Source organism: Equus quagga, chromosome 5 (assembly GCF_021613505.1).
Source record: "Equus quagga isolate Etosha38 chromosome 5, UCLA_HA_Equagga_1.0, whole genome shotgun sequence".
In the NCBI taxonomy this organism is placed as follows: Eukaryota; Metazoa; Chordata; class Mammalia; order Perissodactyla; family Equidae; genus Equus; species Equus quagga.
The window spans coordinates 122793897-122819557 of record NC_060271.1 but is presented as its reverse complement, the minus strand read 5'-3'; the positions used below and the strand labels follow the sequence as shown (position 1 = coordinate 122819557).

At 49.2% G+C, this 25661-nt stretch overlaps 1 protein-coding gene and 1 long non-coding RNA gene across 2 annotated transcripts; one reads left to right on the top strand and one right to left on the bottom strand.

Moving 5' to 3' along the window:
* Positions 1 to 8290: 8290 nt before the first annotated feature.
* LOC124240259 (uncharacterized) lies at positions 8291 to 14834 on the bottom strand. The gene is made up of 3 exons (XR_006888818.1): positions 14803 to 14834; positions 12113 to 12232; positions 8291 to 9831 (listed from the first exon to the last, which is right to left on the bottom strand). It is a non-coding gene; the product is annotated as an uncharacterized LOC124240259 (long non-coding RNA).
* A 7854-nt stretch (positions 14835 to 22688) lies between these two features.
* On the top strand, positions 22689 to 24201 carry RHOB (ras homolog family member B). The gene has a single exon (XM_046663445.1). It carries the CDS (start codon positions 23074 to 23076, stop codon positions 23662 to 23664), a length of 591 nt encoding a protein of 196 aa, XP_046519401.1. The 5' UTR covers positions 22689 to 23073; the 3' UTR covers positions 23665 to 24201.
* Positions 24202 to 25661: the final 1460 nt, after the last annotated feature.

Below are 25661 nucleotides of genomic sequence, written 5' to 3'. Positions count from 1 at the left end.
GAAAGCTCCAAAGTCTTACAGACTATATCTGCTTTGTCGAGTGCTTGTCCCAGCACCCAGCACAATGCACTATACACACTAGGTGCTTAGAAAACAGTTATTTAGGGCCAGCCTGGTGGTGCAGTGGTTAAGTTTGCACGTTCTGCTTCGGCGGCCTGGGGTTCACTGGTTCGGATCCTGGGTGCGGTCCATTTGTCAAGCCATGCTGGGGTGGCATCCCACAGATACAATAGAGGAAGATGGACATGGATGTTAGCTCAGGACCAGTCTTCCTCAGCAAAAAAGAGGAGGATTGGTGGCAGATGTTAGCTCAGGGCTAATCATCCTCAAGAAACCCCAAGAAACCCCCAAGTTGTTTAAAAAATTAGTTCACAAAGGTTGAAGGTAAATTAGTCATCGGACTTTTAAGAAAAGAATCAGCGATCAATGATAATTAGAAAACTCTATCCATCTGTGAACCTCTTTCTAGCCAGGAAAGCCAGGGTGATAAGAAATATATCATCTTGATCTATTTTGGAAATTGCACAGAAGACTCTAGCTGAAATCTCCATGGCGAATGTTAAATTTCCATCTCTGCTCAAACCACTCGATCATGAGAGATTGTTTTCAAAGATGGCTGGAACAATCTATCTCATGCTACTTTGCAAAGTCCCATGACTTTGCTGCTCCTTCTAACAAGAGGGAGTGTCAACTTGTCCTCCTTTTAAATCTAGACTGGCCTTGTGAATTGCTTTGGCCAACAGAATTTGGCAGAAGTGAGCTGTATGAGTTCTAAGCCCCACCCGAAAGAGTCCTTACAGCATCTTCCACTCCCTTGGAACACTGCCCCAGGACCACCATGTAAGGAAGCCGGGTCAGCCTAACGGGAGCTGAGACACCGAGTGGAGGGGAGACAAGGTGACCCAGCCCACAGCCAGCACCAACTTCTAGACATGTGAGTAAGACCCTCTTGGGTCTTCCTGCCTGGCCAATCTTCCAGCTGAAACTAACCACATGAGCAAGCCCAGGAGAGACCAACAGAGGAACCCATAGAACTGGGAGAATAATAAATCTTTGCTGGGTGGTTTAGTACCCTGAAACGGCTGAGTGGAGCATCAGTCCTCCTGATTTCCACATAGTCACCCCATTTCCCCTTCTTTAAACAGCCACAAGCTCCCTCCCGACTCCCTCCCTGTCACACTCAGTATGAATCATTGGAACACTCCGGAATGTTTCTATTTCCAAATGTAAATCCAAAAGAGAAAGCAGACAAGACAAATGATTCACAGTAAGGTCTATACGTGTGATTTTAGCTGGGTCTGGATGTAAGGACATTGTCAGGGACCACATTATTGGAAAGATGCCACATTCACTCACCTAGGACATGGAGCTCCCAAGGTGGAAGCTGGAGGCAGAGTCACAGTGCACATCTCATACGCTCTTGGTGGCAATTTCTAAACTTGAAATGCAACCCAGGACTTTTGTCATGTGAAAAACTCCTTCCTATGACACAGGTTCGTATCCTAGAAACCCTCCCATATGTACACATTGGACTATTCAGTTGCAGCAATGGTCGTGGCAGTATTGTGTGTGTCAGAAAAAACTTAGAGGGGCCGGCCTGGTGGTGCAGGGATTAAGTGCTCACGTTCCACTTCGGTGGCACGGGTTTGCCGGATCCTGGGTGCAGACATGGCACCACTTGGCAAGCCATGCTGTGGTAGGCGTCCCACATATAAAGTAGAGGAAGATGGGCACAGATGTCAGCTCAGGGCAAGTCTTCCTCAGCAAAAAGAGGAGGATTGGCAGCAGATGTTAGCTCAGGGCTAATCTTCCTCAAATAAATAAATAAATAAATAAATAAATAAATAAATAAATAAATTCTTTAAAAAAAAAAGGAAAAAACTTGGAAATAACCCAAGTGCCCAACAACAGGAAAATGGATAAATACAAAATGAAATACTATACAGGTGAAATGAATGAGCAAGAGCTACCTGTATTAACATAGCACAATCTCAAAAAACATATCATTGGGTAAAAACAGCAAGTTGCAGAAGTTACATACGGTATGATACCATTCGTGTGAAAATTTAAAACATGCAAAACACCACCATATTTTCTTTAGGAAACACTCATATGTAGTAAATGTGTAAATATGTGCACAGGGATGTTAAACAACACATTTGAGGCAGGCAGGCTGGGGAGCAGGATGGGGGAGGGGTATATGGCGTTTCATCTGTACCGAAATGATTTGCATAAATAAGGGAAATTCAAAGATTGGCAAAGCTGGGTGGCAGATATTATTCTCCATGTTTTTTTTATGCTTGAATCATTATATGATAAAAAAAAAATAACAGTCCCATCTTCCCTCTTCTTGCTGGACAGGTACATCTTTTCTACAGTCCAATCTCTTCAACATGGCCTTGCTAGCAGCCCTTCTGCCACTTGGAGTAAAGTAGTGTGACAAAAAGAGGTCCATGGCCAGCTTTGTTTTATTTTATGACAATAGGGCTTTAAGTCCGGGAGCTTCTCAGAGGGAGAGGAAAGAGAGGTGCCTCCAGGGAGGGCTGTCCTCCCACTGTGGGCTCAAGACATGGTCACTGAGGGACTGAATGATGGCAGGACTTCTTGCACCGACTCTGCTCTGCCAGGCCTGCCAGCCTCTAATTAGCCATGGCAGCCACTGACTCTAAAGTGCAAGGTCAAGGCTTGACGAAGACTTCAGCAGGTGTCCACTCCTGCAGACACTACCTGGTTAGAGAAGCTCATACAGAAGGCTGTTTCTGGAAGCGAGTGGGTGGTTCATTGAGGAGGGAAAGGAGGATGAAGGGACAGTTTGGGAAACAGACTCCAAGGAAGAGAGTGAGCAAAATGGTGTTCACAACCTGAAGCATTCTGGAGTCACTTGTGGGTGTGAACTGGGCAGCTAGAAGACCTGCGACCTGGAGGAGCCTGGAAATAGCAATGAGTTTTCCTGCTCATCTGAACCGACCACTGCGGTAGGTGTTTGCTGTCTGACAGCCCAGATTACTCACGGGAAGTTGGTTTCCACGTTTACTGGCAGTGCAACCCTAGGTAAGTTATTTAAACGCTCTAGTCTCTGCCTCCTTATCTCTAAGTGGTGGGGATAATAGTGCAATACAAATAAGACTGAGCTCAGCCCCAGCTCAGTTCTGTGTGGCGTCTAGAAGGCACAAAACTCAGCTCAAATGAATCTTGAAAAGAAAGGTAAATCTGTCTATAACTCTCCCAAAGAGGGGGCAAAGGAGAGCTATGGTGCAAGACACACAAGAAAAATTCCCTAAAAACCCCCTTATCCAGCAAATTCCCTGGAGCCCTGTCCTCAAGGCAGCCTCTCCCCCATATCAGTCTTCTCTCTCCCCCATTTCTCGCTCAACCTCTGGCCTTCTGGACAAGTTGTTTTCATCCTGGAGAAGCTCCAGGACCTTTTAAAATGTAAATCAACTTAGCCTTTCGGCTCCTTTCAATTCTCCTCTTCACTAGTGATCACAAGAAAGAGCCTGAGGTCCAGCAGGCGAACGCAGATCCCCCTGGCAAGGGGCGAGGGGGAGGTGGCTACTGGTGAAGGCTCTCAGTATTGGGACCTTTTGTCCCCGTCTCAATGGCACCTTGCTCGGGCTTGTTGTAAGGATTAGATGAGACAAGGTATGTCAAGAACTTAGTGAGTAACACAAGAGTCCCCCAACTGTTAGTTATTATTACTGTTATTGTAATCATCATCATCGGTATTACTATTCTATAAAATTCTTTGTTTGAATTTCAAGAACATTGGCCAAAAGTTTAAAAGGAAGTTTTAAGTCCAGTTGTGGTCAAGAGGTTGTGGAGCAGTCCCCATTTGGGATGGGCCACCATCTACCCTCTCCTACCTGTGACCAGGGACATTTGCTGTAGTTGGTTCATGGAGACATGAGGGGACTGTTGGGCCACCCTCTCATGATTCTGGGGGGCCCACTGAAGGGCCTTGCCTTTGCCCAGGTCTCCCCTTGCGTGCTGGCAGGGATGCCAGGGTGGTCCACATTCCGTCTGCTCCGTGCAGACCCTCTTGGGCAGCTCAGCATCCACTCCACCTGGTATAGCTTGTGGCAGCACCTCCCCAGAGGGGCCTCATCCTGTGGCCATCTGACTGGCCTGCCCACAGAAGCAGCAGGTCTGAAGGGGCAAGGTGAGGTTACTCCCGTAGGACAGTGTCCTGATCTCCGTAGCGTCCCTTAAGAAGGGGCACAGGCAAAAATTGCTGTGTGTTCAGAGGCTGGCTCCCAGGACGTCAGGCAGGGTCTGCAGAGACGGCTTAGAGGGACCACAGCTGCCCGGAAATGAGAAGACTTGGAGAGGGAGTCATTTTCCAACCGAAGGGCTGTCCTGTGACAAGGGAGCAAACTCCTGTGTCACCTCAGACACAGCTTCGAGGGGCTACAGGAGGGGCGCTCTCCCATCAGGGCAGTCTAACTGAGGAAGGGCTGTTCCTCTGCCTTGTTGGTGGGGGAGTGTGTGTGCACATTTGATAGGAGGGGTGGGGCAAGCAGAGGCTGGATGACCCCTCACTCAGGAACGACAGCTAACAGTTTCCAGCTACTTACCATGTGCCAGGCACCGTTCTGAACACTTTATGTGCAATAATTAACTTAACTCGCAATAGCCCAGTGAGGGAGGCACAGTTAATGCCCCAGAGTGAGAAACTGAAGCAGAGGAAGGTGATGCCCGGGGCCACACACTAGTAAGGAGCAGGCCCAGGTACAGCTGTGGTCTGGCTGCACAGCATGCACTCAACTGAACCACTCCCGCGGCGCTTCCACTGGGACGCCGGGTGGAGGACAAGCCGAGGGCCGTGCTTCTCAAACTTTACCATTCCTATGAATCATTCGGAGATCCTGTTAAGTTATAGATTCTGATTATGTAGGGGCCTGAGATTCTACATTTCTAACAAGCTTCCAAGAAATGTGAGTATTGCTGGTCCATGGCCCACGTTTTGAGGAGCAAAAGCCTTGGAGCCCACTGAATCTCCTGCAGCTATAAGGTTCTAGGTGTGCCCTTGGGCCCCGCTGGCCTCCAGGAGAGCTCAAGCTTTATCGGGATTGTGGTGGGAGGGAAGAGATCAGGGCTAGGGCCCTGGGGGCCAGCAGGTCTCCAGAGAGCTGACTCCATCTCCTAGATGGGCATAGACCCAGCCCTTCCTTGTGTGTTCTCTTGTGGCCACAGTTTGTGCCTCAGGGCACACCTCTCCCAGGAGGACAGGCAGGGAGGTAAGACAAGCCCCAACACAGACACCCACACGCACAGCCACAGTCAACAGACAGACACACACACCATGTTGGGCCTGGCAGTCTAGATCTTTCCAGGAACTAGACAGAGTGCACATGGCCACCTCAGCTGCAGAAGGCCTTTCTCTCAGGCTCCCACTGACTGGGAGGGGAGGTTACAGCCTAGGAAGTGGGAACACGCATCTCGTGGGGCCTGTGGTTTTCTGAGATATAGCACCTCATCTCCATCCTTACTCTACCTGGAGGACCAGAGAGGCCTCCTAATCTGAAGCCGGCTTCCCTCCCTCTCCATCTTTAGGCCATCCTCCCACATGCTGCCAGCATAGCCTTACGAATCAAAACAGAACATGGCACCTCTCCTCCCACTTAAACTCTCCAATGGACTAACATATTTATGTTTTGAAAATTCAATGACTCCCCATGGCCCACATCGTAAACTACTTACCTTCTGTACAGAAGGAGTTAACACAGCAGGTCTAACTGCTTATTCTTAGAAAGGCCTACTCATCAGCTTGGCCCTTCCCTGGCATCTGGAGACTGAGATTTCTGGAGGGTTCAAACCATTAACCAGTAAGAGTGGCTCCCTGTGTCTAAACTGTGCAAACATTATGGTTCATGCTGAGCACCTGGTTTCCTTCCGGGAGTCTGGAAATTTAGTACATGCCAGGCAGCGGGTGCCTATGTGATCAGCCCCTGTATTAGGGTTTTCCAGAGAAGCAGAACCAATGGGATCTATATCTGTATCTATCTACATCTATATCATCTATATAGAAAGAGTGATTCATCTTCAGGAATTGGCTCGTGTAGTTGTCAGGGCTGGCAAGTTTAAAATCTGTAGGGCAGACTGGCAGGCTGGAAATTCGGAGATGTTGTGGTCTTGAGCCCAAATTCTGCAGGGCAGCAGGCTGGAAACTATGCCGCAGTCTTCAGGAGAATTCTCTCTTTTGGGAAACCTCAGTCTTTGCTCTTAAGGCCTTCAACAGATTGGATGAGGCCCACCAGTGTGGAGAGTAATCAGCTTTACTCAAAGTCTACTGATTTATATGTTAATCACATGTAAAAATGACCTTCACAGCAAATAACTTGGCACCATAGCTTAGCCAACTTGACATAAAGAATTAGCCACCACACCCTCCAATAAAAATCCTGGGCACTGAGTCTCTAACAAGCTTCCTCGGTTGGCAATGTTTTGCTTGTGTTGTCAAGACTCGTTGCTGGGGGAAGTGGGCGTGTCCTGTGTGGCTCTCCGGGAGAGGACTCTGATTCAGCTCTCAAGAACAATTTCCCTTGCACCTGGTTTCCCGCAGCCTCGCCCCATGTGCCTCCCCCTTTGCTGGTCTTCCTCGCCTCCCGTTCCAATAACTCTCAGCTGTGGGTACTACTCCATACTGAGTCCCGTGAGTCCTCTTAGTGAATCAACGAACCTAGGCGTGGTCTCGGGATTCCCAACCCATTTTCAGATGCTCGGATCTGGGCCTGGCCAGCCTCCTCAGTTCCAGAGACTGCTTCTCTCCGCCTTATACCCCACATTTCCACCCTATGCAGCTGCCTAGTACCTAAATATGCGTGCTATCTTATGCCTCCATACTCCAGGATGCCCTTCTTTTCCTCTCTTGGCCTGGCTAACCTCTATGCAACCATCAAGACTCAGCTTGTTTTGGCTATCCATTGCTGTGGAACAAACCATCCCAAAACACAGTGGCTGAAGACAGTAACAATTTACTATTTCTCATGATTCTATTGGTTGACCCAGGCAGTTCTACTTTCTATGGTGTTGGCTAGGGTGTCAGGAAGGGAGGTTCAAATGGCCCCACCCACATAGCTGGCAGTTGGTACTGGCCACCAGCTGGTAGTTTCGCTGAGGCTGTTGGTTAGGGGTTCAGTTCTTCTCCATATAGGCTTCTCTGCATGGCTGATTGAGTTCCCTTAAAGGATGGCAGCCAGGCTCCAGGAATAAGCATTCCAAAAGGGCAAGCTCCAGTATGCAAGTACTTATCCAGCTGCGGCTTGCATCATTCTTGCTGATGTCCCATAGGCTTAAGCTTACAGAGCCAAGCTCATCACAGGAGGGGACCACACAAGGAGATGAATACTCAGGGGTATAGTTCACGAGGGCCACCAAAGTGGCAATATCCCACTTAGTTTAAACCTTCTCTGACCTCCGCAGGCCCCTCCCGTGCCTACCCATTACGCACTTACACACTAGACTGAAACAAGCAGTTTAATTGTTAGGACTATGTACTGTATTGCCACTTATATTTGTGAACTGGAGCTCCTCTGAGGACAGGGACTCTGTCTAATTCCTCCCTCTGTCCCATTGCTGGCACAGAGCAAGTTTGCAGAATGAATGATTGAATGAGAGCAGTAACTGTCATCACCTCCTTCACATCTGCCAGGTCCAAGCTCTGTCCCTACCTCATTTAGACATAGGAAGTTCAACAGCTATGAGATGCCAAGTACGCTAAGTCCATGAGTTCCTTAAAGCATGGCAGCTAGCTCCTGTACCCAGGCCCTGGCATACAGGAGGCTCCTAACACATCTTAGTGGAATGAATGAATGAATGAGTGAACTTCCTAGGCATAGTACTGACATTTCCAAGCTATACAAGCATTGTTTGTTTTTTTTTGCTGAGGAAGATTTGCTCTCAGCTAACATCCGTTTCCAATCTTCCTCTTTTTTCTTCTTCTCTGTGAGCTACTGCTACAGCATGGCCGCTAACAGACGAGTGACGTAGGTCCAAGCTCGGGATCCAAACCCAGGCCACTGAAGTGGAGCACACCAAACTTAACCACTAGGCCACCAGGACTGGCCCTGTATTAACTTCTTTCTTAAACGTACGTGTGATCAAGCCTAGCTGAAATCACACAACTCCACATTCCACAATGAAGCAGTTCTGTAGGGCTGCATGCCCAGCTAGGCTGGGGCAGTGGGATATCATGCAGAGAGACCGAAGAAATGACCTAGAGACAGTGGGCGAGACATATAGCTTTATTGGGACTTACATACAGGGAGAGAGTCCCTGGATATAGATCTGTGCACCGCTACTGCCCCCCAGGAGATGCTTGTTTAAGTAGGCAGAGGAACAAAGGCTGCATGCTTGCCAAGGGGGATCATCCCTGTATGACCTGCATTCCAGGGACCAGAGCCCTCCCACCCCCCAGGGCCTCTGTGTTTCCTCAGATCTCGAGGGTCTTTGTGCTAACTCTCCCACGCTCACAATTGGGTTGGCCAAGCCCAGGTCTGTTATCATTGTGGGTGCTGGCACATAGCCCAGACAAGGACCCTCAAGGACACATGGTCTTAAAGGGGCACCCTGGCTAGTGCCCCTACACTCCACCCCCCACATGTCCGAATGGCCTTTACAATCTCATTGCTCCAGTCTTCTGTGGCTTCCCTTGAGCCAGACACAGAGGAGCACTGTAGTCAGAGACCATGACAGCAATAGACAGCACAACATGAAAATAAAAGCAGCAGTAAACAGGCAAGGACAGTAAAGAAAACATGTTGCCAAGTGGAGGGGAGGGATTGTATCCAAGTGGATACTGGGTTGGTGGACAGGTTCTCAACAGCCTGTACGTGAGCACGTAAGGAGGCCATCACAGAGGGAACACTGTGGGCATGATCAGGGATATACACACAGCATTCTACTTTAATCAGGGCACAGCTTCCTCCGTGGGCTGCGGTAAGCATGTCCAAGGCCATTCTATTTTGTAACACTACTTGTCTCATTTGAGAGGTTTCTTCATTTAGTAGAGTTATTGCATGTCTGGTATCACTGAGGGCTCTTGCCATATGTTGGGCTAGGGCAGACACTTGCCATTCTACATCCACAGCCACAGCCGGAGGGGAGAAGACAGCGAGGGGGTGAAACAACCCTACAGTACGTCGCACACGATGGTGCGCACGGACTGCCTCCCAATTGGAAGGACGCTGTTGAAGGGAAGACAGGACGCGTACAGGGATGTAAGGGCGCCCCCATGTGCATCTGCCAGTCCAGTTATAAGGCAGATAGGGCCAGCCGTGTGTGCCACAAGCCCACAGCCACCCCCGAGGAGAGGCATAGGCTCCTCTGATGGTGTTGTCTTGTTTTCCCAGCCACATATCAGCAGTAATAATAATTGTTTGGTTACATGTTGCTTTAGGTGTCCACCCCACATTTCTTGAAATACTTTTATTTGGTGGTGCAGAGCTATTGTGACATTCAACACACCAGGGAAGGGACCCTCTTAATTCTATTTGTACAGCAGTTAACCATCCTACGCCATCAAATACAGAGTACCCTGCCTTTGGGGTTGTATTAACCTGCTCACGCATAAGCTGGAAGATATACTTTCGAGAAGCAGCATAAGAGGGCAAGGACAGGCTACTTGGTAGGAGGGGAGCAGAAATGGGAAAGTGGGCGGCGTTCCTTCACTCTTGCAGGGCTCTCCAGTCAGAGGCGTTGGCAGCTTGGAGACGCCATGGTAACCCCGTGGTTGAAGAGAGAGGCAGCTCGCTGCATACCCAGCAGTTGGAGCGATTTTGTATATCAGCAAAGGTGTGTGCCCAGGCAGTGAAGAGGTTGGCAGATATCATCCTAAGGACGAAAAGTAAGATGTTTAGAGGGGATTAGAACAGGGAGGTCATGACCATGCAGCAAGACACACACACAGTTGCAGTGTCTTGAGTCTGTGTGGTATTGGCCTATGGTTTCAAACCAGGTGGGCAATACCCTACTGCTTGTCCAGTTGGTGTAGGCACTGCAGGGGTGGTGGTAAAGGATAAGGGAGGAACAACGACACACCAGAGGGAAAGGATGAACATACCTTGGGGAATTGGAGGCCCTGGATTAGTAATTTGGAGGTTTTGGGTGGCCCCCCCGTAACGAAGGGTGTCACCGTGATAGCCTATTCTAAGCCTGTTCCCCAAGGGGCTAAGAGACCACACCAGCAGGGCTCCACCTGCCAGTTCCAGGGCCAAGTGACCACGTGGGTCCTGGTAGGGAGTTCTTGTGGCAGAGGCAAAAGCAAGTTGTTCTGAGCGCCCAGCTGTGGTTGCAGTTTTTCTCCTTGATTAGCTCTTGTCTGTAGGTGGACTGTCGAATCAGGTCCCTTGTCAACACCTGATGTGCACTGGGTCGGGTGTGCCTCTCATGTTTATTTCGTTGATGTATTGCAGTTGCCAGGCATCTTGTCCAGTGGGCCAGGGTCCTGTCTTCTGTCCTCAGTTGTTGTTTCAGCAAGCCATTCATTCATTCCACTGGTCCTGCAGCCGTGGGCTTGTATGGCAGGTGAAAATGCCAATGTATATCCATCTGATCAGCACATGTCTGTACCTGGTGGTCAGTAAAATGCGTACCTTGGGCACTGTCAATGTCTGTGGGAACACCGTACCCAGCACAGAGGTCTTCCAGGCCTCTTATAGTAGTCTTTTGTGTGGCCCTCTTGCTGGGGTATGCCTGTAGCAGTCCTGTATACGTGACCACACAAGTAAGGGCATACCGATAGGCATCAGAAAGAGGCAAGAGCCAGATGTAGCGCACCTGCCAGTGTTGAGCAGGCTGGTTGCCTCTGGCAGTTTGGCCTGTGTCCGGGGAATGGCCCAGGATCTCTGCGAGGAGCAGGAAGGGCATGCCTGAAAGACCTGCTCCACAGCAGCATAGTGCAGGGGACGCCCCAGACCTTGGCAATAGCCCAGAGGGTCTTTGTCCTTTGTGTCCATTCTTCTTGTGTAGACACTCTGCCACTTTCTCTGCTGGTGCTTCTTTCAGGAGGTGAATCTGAGCTAACTCGTCTGCTTCTTGTTTTCCTGGTGGCATTGTCGCCTGATGTGCAGACACATGGTACACTGTTATTGTCATTCCCCGGACAGGTTGCCAGATATCATCCCAGAGTTCTGCCCCCCCACAATGGACGACCATTAATAGTCCACTTTTGTCGTGCCCCATGTGCCATCTGCAGAGTGAGCCCTTTATAGATTGCCTGACTGTCCGTACACAGACACATTGGATTTGGTTTATGAGTCGGCACCATCCAGGCAGCCCACAATTTGGCCCATTGACTACTGTACCCAGAGCCAGAGTCCAACCACATGCTGTCGATTGAAGGCTGGATGGCCACTGCTGTCCACTGCGGGGGTGGGGGAGTTTGCCCATTGCAGAGCCAGCCATATACCAGGCCTCTACCGGGATTGGTCCTTCTTCCTGTACATGTGGCAGGGTTTCAGGCCTGGGCACCTCATCTAACGGGGTTGTTTCTTCTGTGGTGTATGTTACCGGTCCTAGGATGGCATGCAACTCTGCACTCAGGGGCTACTGGTGAGGGTCCCTCGTTGTTGCAAGTATGCATGCCATTTTGCCAATGTCTGTGTTTGGGCTGCTTCCCAGTGGGGCTTCTGGAAAGCATCCCGCAGCCACCCTGCAATGGGTTGATGAGTACGGACTGTGACTGGCAGGGAATGGGTTATGGGCTCCACCTGCTAGAGGGCCAGGTAAGCAGCACACAATTGTCATTCCCGGGTGCTATACCAGTTTTCAGCCCCTTTCCACAATTGGGGCCAGAAGCCAAGGAGCACTCGTTTATTGCCTTGCCTCTGCCAGAGACCCCATCCGAACCCTCTGGGTAACTGGAAATGTCCAATCCACAACCAAGGACTGGATTTGTTCACTGTTACTTTGGCTTGGGTGAAGGTCTCCTGCTCGGTGGTCCCCCTTTCACCCCAACTTATAAAGAGGATGATGTAGTTGGGCTAGATGAGAAAGAAAAGGGCTCCAATAACCTAATGAGCCCAGAAATGTCTGCAGTTGTTTTGGGATGTTGAGTGTTGGGAAAGCCTGTATCTAATCTATAGAACAGCGGCAGGAACCACTTTTGTCTTACCTGACCAGACAGCACCCAAATATTTGACAGACAACCCAGGCCCTTGTGATTTGTTGTTGTTTACCACCCATCCTTGCTGATGTAGGCGGGTGACGAGGGAGCAGGAGGCTTCCTGGAGGTCTAGAAAAGACTCAGAGGTTAACATGGCAGCACTGAGATACTGAAACAAGGTAGCATCAGGGGCTTTTGCCCTCTGGGCCAGGTCAGTGGCCACAAGACCATGACAAATTGTGGGACTATGGAGATACCCTTAAGACAGAACAGTGAAAGTCCATTGTGTGCCCTGCCAGGTGAAGGCAAAGTGGTTTGACTGCCTTCATCCAGGGTGATGCTGCAAAAGGCATTAGCAAAGTCCAGACCAAAATGAGAGGTCCCCAGGGCATCCCCTATTTGCTCTAAGAGGGAGGCTATATTGGGGACAGCAGCCTATATAGGCGGTGTTACTTTGTTCAATTCTCTACAGTCCACAGTCATTCGCCAGGTCCCATCTGGCTTCCGGATGGGCCAAATGGGGCTACTGAATGGGCCACATGTAGGTCTAATGATTCCTACCTTTGCCAACTTCTGTATAGTTCCCATGATTTCATCTTGTCCCCCCCAGGAGACGATATTGCTTTATTGTCACCACACGACGCGGTTGGGGCAACTTCACTGGAGTCCATTTGGCATGGCCCCTTATTACAGCGTTAATCATGCAGACCCAGAGATGAAATTCCCCAGCAGTAGTCTGTAGAGTCGGGCCAGTGAAGACATCCATACCCAGGATGTATTCCGCTATAGGCAATATAAACCATATACCGTTTTGGCAAGAGACGCCCTATCTGCAACACCAGCGGCACTAGTTTCACCTTGACTGTGCCCCCACCATAACCATCTGTAACAGAAATAGGGCCATCAAAACGAGATGGATTGCCATGAATCAAAGTACATTCTGCTCTTGTGTCTACTAAGGCTAAAACAGTCTATTTATTGTTGGTAGAGCAATAAATTGTCAGCTCTACATGTGGCCTCTGGTCCCCTGAAACTCATGCTACATGCACATGGTTACAGGGGTAAGTTGGGATCCCTTAACCTATTCCCTAGTCAAAAGGGCTGGGATGTTCCCATGTTGTCACAGGGGGTGCCATGGGGTGGGCAGCCCCAGGGGCTTCCCCAGAAGCAGGCTTGGTGAACCTCTGTTTTGGCTCTAATTTCTGCCATAATGCCACCAAAACAGTGTTCAGCTGCTTATCTATTTTTTCCCAAGGGGTGCCTGCAGCCATCAAGTCTTGCCACATCTGCCTAGAGTCAATCTAACCTTTTGCCCCCTTTATCTTCCTTCCCTCCCGGGACCCCAGGAGCCCTTACCTCCTTCTTTCTGATTTTGTCTGTTTCTCCCAGGTTGGCTATGGCTTGGGTTGCCCCGGGACACTGTTTGACCCACCAAAGGACTGAGAATTGAAACCAAGGCCCCATACCATTGGTTAGGAGCTGTTTCCAACACAGTGTCTTTTATGCCTGCAGTAAAAATCTCATCGTCAGGCTCTTGGAAGCGTTCAGTGCAAACCGCATGCTTCATACCTAATTCCCTCAATAATTCCTGTAGTTCTTCCATGGTCTGCCAAAGGGGAGGGGGCATGGGTATGTCTCCCTCATTGGGCCAGGCACCCCTGCAGGCAGTGACTAGCCAGGTCAGGAGAGAGACTGCCCTGTCCTCATTAATGCCGGCATAAGGGCGTTGCCGCAGGGTGGGGTGGGAGGTGACAGAAGCCATTTTTCTCATCTCCACCCCCGATAGCAAAATGCCTTCTGCACCAGCATCCCAGAGACACAAAAACCAGCTGGGGATACTTGCTCTCCCCTTCTGCCTAAATTTGTTGCCCAATTCCACCAGTTCTGTGGCGGTATAAGCCCTCTTGCTGGAATGCATATGCCAAACAGGTGGAGGCAGGTCCGTGGGATCCACTGCGTGGGTCAGGGCTGGTCAGACTTTAACTATTCGGTTAGGATGGGTGGGACAGCTATTACAGGAACCTCTAATGGTTCATCCCAGGCAACAGTGTCCTCACTTTCTTCATTGCTTGATTTACATGGGTCCCATTGTTTTGGCTTCCAATCTCGTTGTCATGAGAGCTCGTACCTTCGCCTGTGGCAGCCATCGCCCTTTCATCTTGGCGAAGCAGTAGGCTAAGGTCTTTATCTTCCCATGAGACTCCTGTAGGCTGTAGACAGAAGTTTGGCAGTTTTGGCTTGAACCAGCCATGCTTCCCTTTCTAATTTTAACTCCCCTTGTAGCTGCCTCACCTCCATCTTAGCTTCCATTGCAAAGTGAACAGCAGCAAGGAGGGGGCCACCTCACTGCAACAGCTTCTGCCAGGGCTTCTGATTTTCGTTTCCCCACATCAACCATGCCCAGGATTTCCCCAAGGCCCTTTGGCATTTTTGCGGCATCCCCGTACTCACACGGTGGGCCTCATCCATGTAGGATGGCAGTGACTGGCCCCCGCATCGGAGACGCCGGTCAACTGGGGATTTCCCCTTCCCATTCCCCATAGTCTTGGCACTCACAAAGGTGTCTTTGGTCTCCTGGCTGGCTCGCCAAGTGTAGGGCTGCATGCCCAGCTGGGCTAGGGCAGTGAGGTATCGTGCTGAGAGACCAAAGAAATGACCCAGAGATGGTGGGCGAGACATACAGATTTATTGGTACTTACATTCAGGGAGAGAGTCCGGGGGCGGCCTGCTGGATATACATCTGTGCACCGCTACCGCCCTACCAAGAGAAGCTTGTTTAAGTAGGCAGAGGAACAAAGGCTGCATGCTTGCCAAAGGGGATCGACCTGCATTCCAGGGACCAGAGCCTTCCCACCCCTCAGAGTCTCTGTGTTTCCTCAGACCTTGAGGGTCTTTGTGCTAACTGTCCCATGAGAAAACAGCTGGGTTGGCCAAACCCAGGACTGTTACCATTATGGGTGCTGGCACATAGCCCAGACAAGGACCTTCAAGGACACATGGTCTTTTTTTTTTTTTTGAGGAAGATTAGCCCTGAGCTAACTACTGCCAGCCCTCCTCTTTTTGCTGAGGAAGCCTGGCCCTGAGCTAACATCGCGCCCATCTTCCTCTGCTTTATATGTGGGACACCTACCACAGCATGGTGTGCCAAGCAGTGCCATGTCCACACCCGGGATCCGAACCAGCGAACCCCGGGCCACCAAGAAGCGGAACGTGCAAACTTAACTGCTGTGCCGCAGGGCTGGCCCCTAGGACACATGGTCTTAAAGGGGGTACACCAGCTAGTGCCCCTACAAGCTCCATCAGAGAGTTGTCTGAGAGGGGGATTTTCCATGCTTTCCTTTCTTTCTTTTTTTGTTTTTAAAGATTGGCACCTGAGCTAACAACTGTTGCCAACCTTCTTTTTTCTTTTTCTGCTTTTTCTCCCCAAATTCCCCCAGTACATAGTTGTATATTTTAGTGGTGAGTCCTTCTAGTTGTGGCATGTGGGATGCCACCTCAGAATGGCCTAATAAGTGGTGCCATGTCCGCGCCCTGGATACAAACCAGTGAAACCCTGGGCCGCAGATGGAGGGCACAGACTTAACCACTCGGCCACAGGGCTGGCCCTCATGATCTCCTTTCTGACTGAGGACCCTCAAGAAGTTTCTTTTGCTGCGGCATGGCCCACCTCCCTGTGTGGCTGGAGCAGAGCGTGCCTGGAGATGGTGGGGTGAAGTGTATCCGTCATAGCCTCCCCACGAATGAGTCAGCTGCTCCCCATATTCCCTGGTTCTGAGCAGTGGCTCCTAATATAGGCTCCATCTCATGCTATAAACACAAACAAACACAGCTTCAGTGGTAACACATTGGAATGTGGAAACCCATTGTGAATTCAGCTCCTCCCTATTGCAAAATTCTGATATCATAAGAGAACACAAGAAGTGAATCATCCTTGTATAAATACTTTGATTAGGTATTTTTTTTTTTTTTTGAGGAAGATTAGCCCTGAGCAAACTACTGCCAGTCTTCCTCTTTTTGCTGAGGAAGACTTGCCCTGAGCTAACATCTGTACATCTGTGCCCATCTTCCTCTACTTTATATGTGGGATGCCTACCACAGCATGGCATGCCAAGTGGTGCCATGTCCGCACCCAGGACCGGAACCAGCGAACATGGGCTGCCAAGAAGCAGAATGTGCCAACTTAACCGTTGCACCACCGGGCCAGCCCCTCATTAGATCATTTGCTTACAAGACTAGAAAAAGGGAAGATAAAGGAAAGGAAAGGAAGACTAAAAAAAGGGAAGAGGGGCTTACTTCTCAGCTGGGAGAACAATCTATTCTTACTTAAGACCATATTGCCCCTTGATCTGTTAAAAATACTATTCATCTGGTCAGGGGCCACAGCCTGGTTCTGATGGCCAAATCCACCCACCTGGGCCTGTGCCTTTTCGGGACAGCCCAGCGGCTTGTTGTTAAATTCTGAACTTCCACAGCTTAGATATGGCATGTTCTCCACTTCCCTCCCATTTCCATCAGGACCTAATGTCATACACAGTTATGTCACCTGCAGGGCCCCATGGACATTTGAGTCCAACCTCTGAGTTCTAACTGTATTTTACAAACGGGGAAACTGAGACTGAGAAAGGATGGTTTGCCTAAGGCTGTACAGCTAGGAATTACGAGGCTCAAAAAGCAGGTCTCCAGCCTACTGGCAGGAGGCTCCCTCCCTCCTGCTCACTGCACACCACCCTCCCGCAGCTTTTGCTAAGTTAACAGACATATGTGCAATTTCAGCATTCACCACAGAAGCGGGGAGCATTCGCTGGGGTGGATTTTGTAATGACAGCACTTATGTAATGACAAGTTCTTGTGACCTTCCTCTTTCTTTTCTGCCCTTCTGTTCCTCAGGGCAAGATAAAGCGCACCCCACTGTTGTCATCAGGCCAACCTCACACGTGGAAGGAGGAACATGTTTCTATTTCTGCCTATTGATACATCTTTCCAGCAAATGGCTCTGGTTGGCAGCTTTCTCCACATAAAATCCACAAAGTAAGTGTTTCAGACGGTGCAAATGGGGATCTCTTTCTTCTGGAAAAATCCTCCTTGTTAGTCAAGGCCCTGCTCAAATGTGACCTCTTGTGTGAAGCCGGCTCCACACATTAGTGATACCTGGTCCCACAGCTGGGGGTGTGTGTGTGCGTGTGTGTGTCTTTACGTGTTGGTCCTATGTCTTACTTATTTTTGTGCCTTTACTTCCCCTTCTCCACTCTCTCCTCTCAATCTGTGTTTACTGAACAGAATTGAGAGGATAGAGGTTGATACGAGAGTTCCAGAAAACAACCTACTTTTCTACCAAACTCCTAATTTTCTACCAAAATTGGACAAGGACTAGATTTTGATTCTCTTCTTTGGAAAGGAAAACAAGTCACCGTGCAAAAAGGCCCAAACAGCCTCTACTGTTCCAGAAAACACTGCCTAGGGTTGGAGTGAGGGTCGGACAGGTTAGGCTGCAGCTTCAGGGGGACGGATGAAAAGCCCTGGAGGTGCCTGGTCTGGAGAGCGGTGAGGGACAGTGGGACCAGGAGGCTCCAGAAGGCCCCAAATCAGTGTTCATCTGAGTGTCTGAGCCAAGCTGGAACCCAGTAATGAGTTTAGGACAAGCAAAAGGAAATCAAACCCACAGGGAGATTAACGGGTTCCAGGGGCTCATATAAAGGAGACTCCCTGAGAGGATGGTGAGCGAGGGGGTAGCCAGGGGCCACAGGAACTTGTAGCCATTTGAGAGCAGTGCTGTCCAACAGAAACGCAACGTGCACCCCATGTGTAACGAAGTTTTCTAATCGTCAGATTAAAAAATATAAAAAGGTAAAATTAATTTGAATCATATATCCAAGTATATCCAACATATTATATCTCATATATTTAAAAATATATCCACTATGTGGGAAATATTCTCATTTCAACATGTAATTCACTAAAAATTATTAATGGACTATTTTACATGTTTTTCAATTTAAGCCTTCAATTCTAGTGTTTATTTTACAGTTACAGCACATCTCAATTCAGATGATAAATTTTCATGGAAAATAATCTGTATTTAGATTTCATAAAATTTCCAATAGGGAAAAGCAGATTCACATACCCAAGTTGTTTCAGATGTACATAAAATTTTCCTAACACAGTCACGTGTCACTTAAGGACAGGGATACGTTCTGAGAAATGCATGGCAATTTCGTTGATCTGTGACCATCATAGAGCGTACTGACACAAACCTAGATGCATAGCCTACTACACGCCTAGGCTGTACGGTACTAATCTTACGGGACCACCATTGTATATGTAGTTGGTCATTGACCGAAAAGTTATGTGGTGCATGACTATAACTGAATCAAATATAAGTTTTTAAAAATTATTATTTATTAATTTTTTGTGGTCCTTATCAGTATTCATTTAATTCTTTCTTTCCCCAGCTTTATTGAGATATAACTGACATATAGCACTGTGTAAGTTTAAGGTGTACACTGTGTTGATTTGATACGGTTACATACCGCAAAACGCTTAGCATCATAGCTGAGCTAACACCTCCATCACGTTGCATAATTTCCATTTCTTTTTGTGGTGAGAACATTTGCCATCTACTCTCTTAGTAACTTTCAAGTATATAATACAGTATTATTAACTACAACCACCACGCTGTACATTAGAATTTATTCATCTTATAACTGGAAGTTTGTACTCTTTGATCAATATCTCCCCATTTCCCCACCCTGAACATCAGTTTTTTAAGTTTAAATTTAAATTAATGAAAATCAGATATTATAAACTTAGTTCTTCAGTGGGACCAGCAGCATTTAAAGCGCTCAGCAGCCACTCGTGGTTAGCGGCTACTGGACTGGACAGGGCGGTTTCAGAGCATCAGGAACTGCCGCATTGCATACTGCCTACTCCCCCTGGCCTGGCTCTGGGCTGGACAGACGGGGGTCTGATCAGAGCCCAGTGCCCACGTTCTGAAGTTTCACAGTCTAGCTATGGTGGTTCTCCTGCGAGCCCAGCCTCCTCTGCCTTAGGCCTGGGTCACACTGGGTCACAATCTCAGGGCAGAAGAGGGATGTTTGACCTGCCCTTGCTCATGGCTGGAGACCCCAGAAAGCAGCCTGAAGGCTCAGCTATGTAACTCATGGCTGAACAGGCCCCGAACAGACCAGATGGGACCACCTCCCTTTTTCCACGTGAAATAACATGACTAGTTCTAGAAGAGCCTTTCCCTTTTTAAGACTCACTGCACTGAGATGGATGGGCGACAATTTTCTTATAGACTTTAAGCTACTCCTTAAATTAGAAAAAATTAAAAATCAAATGGCTGTCAGGAATGTCTATTGCATTGCTGGTTCCCAGTAAATGCTTATTGGTAAATGAATTATTACTACTTTTAATTATACTGGAATATCCAATAATGGCTTTCTTAACTGGGGAAAAAAGGCAGATGATTTTTGTGGTTAAAGTTGTTTTACATTTCTGTGTATTATAACAAGGGGAAAAGAAAGTCCATTGTTATGTAAATTAGTGAGGTTCCATAGCCTTTATCTCTTTCTTCTGATCGCTCTTAGAAGTTACTATTTAACCAGGAAGGAATTTGTTTTTTTTAAGTGTATATGAAAAACATTGTATGTATATATAAATATATATGTGAAGAATTTCTAAAGAATCTACTTGTAAAACATTCTTTAGGGTTTTACATCCCATGAAAGATCTTAAAATAAAAATAGTCATAACATGCATGCTTTTGACTAGATAAGGTTTTTTATAATCATATATTTTTTTTATTTTTTATTTTTTTTAAAGAAAAAAAAAACTTGTAAAGATTGCCACAAGGTGGCACTAAAATCTAATGAACATTCCAGTCTTAGCTCTTGTCTGAGAGGATTTGGGGGTAAATTTACAGATCTGTAAGAAACACTGGACAAAAAACCCAAATAAATTAAGCTGAAGATTAACTTATTGGGGACAGATTAACATCTCCCTTTCGTCCGAAGGATAATTTCACCCTCTCGCTGGTGTGGGTATCTGTCATACAACGAATCTAGATGTTAATAAAGTTAATTATAAAATGATTTGTTCTCATAGATGAATCAGTTTTATCCCCTCCCTTCAGCGGGAGTGTATTGTGAAGGGAGAGGGGAGGCCGGAGACTGTGGGGCGCATCACGTAGTTTGGAAAAGTTTATCCTGTGAGTGGTGCCGTCTCCACAGAGCTGGTCAAAGTATCTTGGACAAAAAAAAAAAAATGAATACCATGAAAACAAGTGGCTGCAGAACCCAGATTTTTCTATTTGTTTACTTTGGCATATTTACCAACTGAATATTTTTAGAAATTATTGCAATATTGAGATTCAAGCTCAGGACATCTCATATAATATGTCTGAGAATCAGGAAATGAGTGAATTGAATTCCTCTTCCTGGTACTTTGTATTTCAGTTTTTAAAAAAACACATGGTACAAAGCTTTAATTGTTTGATATTTTAATATTTGAAGCTTAAGGACATAGCCAAGATTCCCAAGCTATATTAAGACCAAGGAAAGCAGTGTTAACAATACAGCTATAAAAGGTTTTGACTAAAATAAGAAAAATTCAGATAAGAGTCTTCTAACAGGCTAACTAAAAAAAAAAGAAAAAGAAAAAGTTTCCAGATTCGAGCTCTAAATCAATGATCAAAAAAACCTACTTTCTCCCATGGATCCCACGGTGGAAAAATTATTTACTTATTGACAGTTCAGTTCCTTAGATCTGGAAAACAACAAAACGAAACAAAACAGCTGGGCGTTGTAGAGGAGCTAACCCACTGTGAGGGAAGCACTTTCGGTCATCTGAGATGCTCCCCCTAGGACCGGCTCTAGGGGTGAAGGGGCACTAATGTCTTCTTTGACCTGATTATGTCTGCGGTGTCCATATAGAGACGGAGATCTCAACATATGAAACGTGTGAAAACTCCAGGACTCAGTAACAGCGGGCTGCATGGATTTGGTTGGATGGTTGTTAGAGCAGAGTCTGGAGTTTGAGGGAAGAGACCCCCAGAAAGTTCCAGCTGATTTCATGAGCATTTAGGTGAATTCTCCACAGTGGTTTACTGATTCTTGCATAGGGTCAGGCATTGTGCTAGGTCTTCAAGATGCTGAGGTAAGACAGTCTCCTGGCCTTCCAAGAGCTTCCAGTCTTGGAGAGGGAGGCAGAATAATGAGGCAGTAACCTCATCAGTATGTGTTGGGTCTGTCCTTTGCTGAAAAGCTGGTAGGCATCCCACTGCCTCCATAGTAAGTATGGCCCAACCTGTGTATTTGGTACCTTAGCCCTCCATGATAGGCCCCAACCTGAGTTCCAACTCTCTCTGTCCATCAAGTACAGCCAGACTAAGCTATTACCGTTCCTAGAGTTTGTCCTACACTTTCCCACCTCTCTGCTTTTGTTCAAGCTGTTCCCCCTTCCCCGGAGGCCCTCTCCCCTCTTCCCACCTTTCTGTCCATTGAAATCCATTGACTTAGGTCTTTCTGGATCAGATGCAGGTGTCAGCTCCTGCAGGAACCGCGAGATCAGTGAGCGAAGTCCTGGCGTGTAGCAGGAGACTAGGGTTCTAGCACCCCACCAGATACTAATGTGCTGCGTCCCTTCCCGGCCTGAAAGTTTCTTCCCCTCTCTCCTCCCCGGGGCCTCAGTCTCTTCTTGCCCAACAGGGTGTGGGGTGGTTGGATTCAATGGTACTATCTACTTCGGACAGTTCTCGGCCTTAGGACCAGCATCCGAATTAATCATGCAAACTAGGACCCAGGCTGCCTCCTTCTGCTTGGTAACTTCCTCCAAGCGGTTCTGAAGTTCCGCAACCAGCCTCGACCTTCCTTTTTCACCGTCCCTTCTCCTAATCTTCACCTAGAGACCCAGTCTAGGGGCGGGGAAGGGGAAGGCGGCAGGACTTGTAAGAGCCGGGGGCTCTGCCCTGGTCCACCCAGCTCCTTCAAACCTAGGGCTGCCCAAGGGCGAGTACCCGGGGCGGGGGTGGGAGGGGGAGTGGTTGGCGGACTAGCCAGAGAGGGGCAGCTTCTAGAAGAAAAGAAAAAAAAAACCCTGCTGGAAAACAAACGTGTGCGTGTGTCTGTTTATTTAAAAGCAAAACCACGGTAAAGGAGCCGCCCCCTCTCCGCCAGGTCCCACCACCCGTTGGGAGTTTGCGAGGAAGCTGCGGCAATTTTGAGCAGTAGGAAGTCGCCCACGCCCCACAAAGTGTCGCCTCTCTCGGACCGCTCTCCCAGGCCCCTCGGGCTCTAAGCAGTCCGCTCCCAGCCCCCGGCTCCGCGCGCAGAAGCTACCGGGAAGGAGGGAAGCCCGGTGCCACCAGCGCCCCGCCGCGCCAGCCGCGGCGCAGACTCCCCAGTCGCCGCCTCTCCCAGCCCCGCGGCCTGGGCCGTCAATCAAGCTCTCCCGGCCCCGCCCCTGGGCTGCAGCGGACTGCCAATCAGAGCCAAGCTCCGCAGCGATGAGCTCAGTCGGCTCGCTTCCCATTGGGCGGCTATATTAAGAAAGTGGCCCAACTGTTTAAATAGCGGGCGCTAGGGCCGCAGCCCGCATCTGCCACCGCAGTCTGGCTGTCGTTGTGCGGTCTGGTGTACCCTGGGCGAGGCCTGTAGACACCGGGAGGGGGCTAGGCCGGCTCCCCTGCTCGAGCTACCGTTTGTGCACAGAGGCGGCGACCCCGGGCCCGGGGCGAGAAGAACAGCCACCGGCCGGCAGCAGCGCAGAGACGCCCAGTGCGCCCTATGCTCCCGCGCCCCCACCGCCCCCGCCGCGGCAGCCCGAGCGCACCGAGACAACGCGCCACCGCGGGGCCTGGGTGCAGCTAGCGACCCTTGCCCCCAGCGCGCAGCCCGAGGTGAGCAGTGAGCGGCGAGCGGGACGGCAGCGAGGCGTTCGCGGGCCCCCTCCTGCTGCCCGGGCCCGGCCCGCTCATGGCGGCCATCCGCAAGAAGCTGGTGGTGGTGGGCGACGGCGCGTGCGGCAAGACGTGCCTGCTGATCGTGTTCAGTAAGGACGAGTTCCCCGAGGTGTACGTGCCTACCGTCTTTGAGAACTATGTGGCCGACATCGAGGTGGACGGCAAGCAAGTGGAGCTGGCGCTGTGGGATACGGCGGGCCAGGAGGACTACGACCGCCTGCGGCCGCTCTCCTACCCGGACACCGACGTGATCCTCATGTGCTTCTCGGTGGACAGCCCGGATTCGCTGGAGAACATCCCCGAGAAGTGGGTGCCCGAGGTGAAGCACTTCTGCCCTAACGTGCCCATCATCCTGGTGGCCAACAAGAAAGACCTGCGCAGCGACGAGCACGTCCGCACAGAGCTCGCCCGCATGAAGCAGGAACCCGTGCGCACGGATGACGGCCGCGCCATGGCCGTGCGCATCCAAGCCTACGACTACCTCGAGTGCTCGGCTAAGACCAAGGAGGGCGTGCGCGAGGTCTTCGAGACGGCCACGCGCGCCGCGCTGCAGAAGCGCTACGGCTCCCAGAACGGCTGCATCAACTGCTGCAAGGTGCTATGAGGGCCGCGGACCCCCGCCTGCCCCTGCCGGCGCGGCTCCCTCTCCCGGACCCGCCCCCCACGAGCCCGGAGAAAGGGAGGCCCGCGCCCCCAAGGACCCCACCGGACCGCCTGGCGTCTGCCTTCCTGCTTGGCCGCCGTGGCCTGGCGGCTCTGGCTCTGGCGCCGGGAATCGGCGTGGGAGGCACCGGGCGCCCCCTTTCCAGTGTCTGTGTGCGTCCGGCTGTGTGGCACAGGCCTGGGCGCCCCGTTGCGTGCCAAGGGTCCCCTAAACACCCTTTTCTGAAGAGCCAAGCCTCTTCAGAGTGTGTGGCTGTGTGTATGTTCGACTCCCCCCGCCGCGTTTTCACCCCACCCCCGCCTCTGGTCCCCGGAGACGAGCTTGGCGCCGGGGTGCGGCCGCGCCCCATCAGATGTTCGCCCGTACCAGCGAGCGCCTGCTCTCCCTTGTCTGTAACATAGACCACGGGAACTGCGGGAGGGGAGGGCTGGGGAGGATGGGATGTTATATAAATAAAGATATAATTTTATTTTCGGAGGTAGGATGGTGTTATTTAATGGTGGTGGTGGGTGGGGTGACAGGGCGCTGGAACAGCTCCGGCCCAGCCTGGGTCAGGCGGCCATCCAAGCATGAACAGGACTTGGCCATTTTTCCAACCCCTGGGGAAGACATTTGCAGCTGACTTGGGGCTGAGAGGACACAGCTTCCGGACTCTTCTCTTGCGCCCCGGCGAGCCCCTCACGAGCCACCGGCAGAAGGAGGGAGAGTGTGCTGCGGGTTGATTTTGCCATAAGCGAACTTTGTGCCTGTCCTACGAAGTGAAATTGTTCAGTCCAAGAAAATGATGTTATTTGATTTATTTAAAGGCTAAAACTTGTTTATTTTGGAAAGGATTCTTTGCACAATTGTTTCATTGTTTGACACTTAATGCACTTGTCATTTACATAAGACAGTAGCATTCTGACCACACTTGTACGCTGTAACCTCATCTACTTCTGATGTTTTTTAAAAAAAATGATGACTTTTAAAAAACAAGGAGAAAAGGAAACCACTAATTTTTGTTTTGTTTTCTTGAAGAAAGTGGCAACACTGTTTTTCGATTTTATTTGTGCAGGTATGCGCACTATTTTGATAAAGGGCAGTAACAAGTATTGGGGCCTATTTAAAACCTTTTTTCTTTTCTTTCCTTTTTTTTTTTTTTTACAAGGCAGTCTCTAGAGCTCTGTGAAATTTTCTCTGCATCTTTACAGAGAGTGAACCTAGGCTCTCCTTTCTCCTCCTCCCTTCCCCACCTCGTGGTACTTCTACTAAATTGTTGTCTTGTTTTTTATTTTTTAAATAAACTGACAAATGACAAAGTGGTGAGCTTATGATGTTTACATAAAAGTTCTATAAGCTGTGTATACAGTTTTTTATGTAAAATATTAAAAGACTATGATGATGACATTTATAAAATGGCTCCTGTGGTTTAATAGTGTGTAAAAATATCCTTGTGAATTTGGGGCAAGGGAAGAATTCTGCTAGGTGGGGTCCTTTCTTGCCAGCAACTCCATTTCCCTAACAGTGTTTGTGGTAAATGAGGATGAAATTCCTTTGGAAATGTGTGGGGGTTGGGTGGCCTGGGAGATGAAGTTGCTCCTGTCTGTGTCCCAGAGGAAGATGAGTGGGTTCCCCAGGCACCCAGAGCCAAAACCTGTGACCTAATGTGTACTGTTTGTATGTCTTACAAACACTTGTGTCTTAATCTATTATGGAGCCTTTGTCTCCTATTCCTTGAAACTTGAAAAATTGTCATTTGTGCACTTTAAATTTAGGTAACTTTTTTTGTTAATTACCAGTGTAGGGCCAAGCTCTCTCTCTAGAAGGCTGGTTACTGGATTCCCATCAGATCCTCAAGGGGTTACACAGGACCCTGTGGGATTGTAGGTGTTATCTCTGGGGCTAGAGCTTGTGGGTGGAAGTGGAAGAGAGCCCAAATCAGGAGCTGATTCTTCTAT

Excerpts from the sequence above, each read along its gene's own strand:
- RHOB (XM_046663445.1), top strand. The coding sequence starts at position 23,074 with ATGGCGGCCATCCGCAAGAAGCTGGTGGTGGTGGGCGACGGCGCGTGC.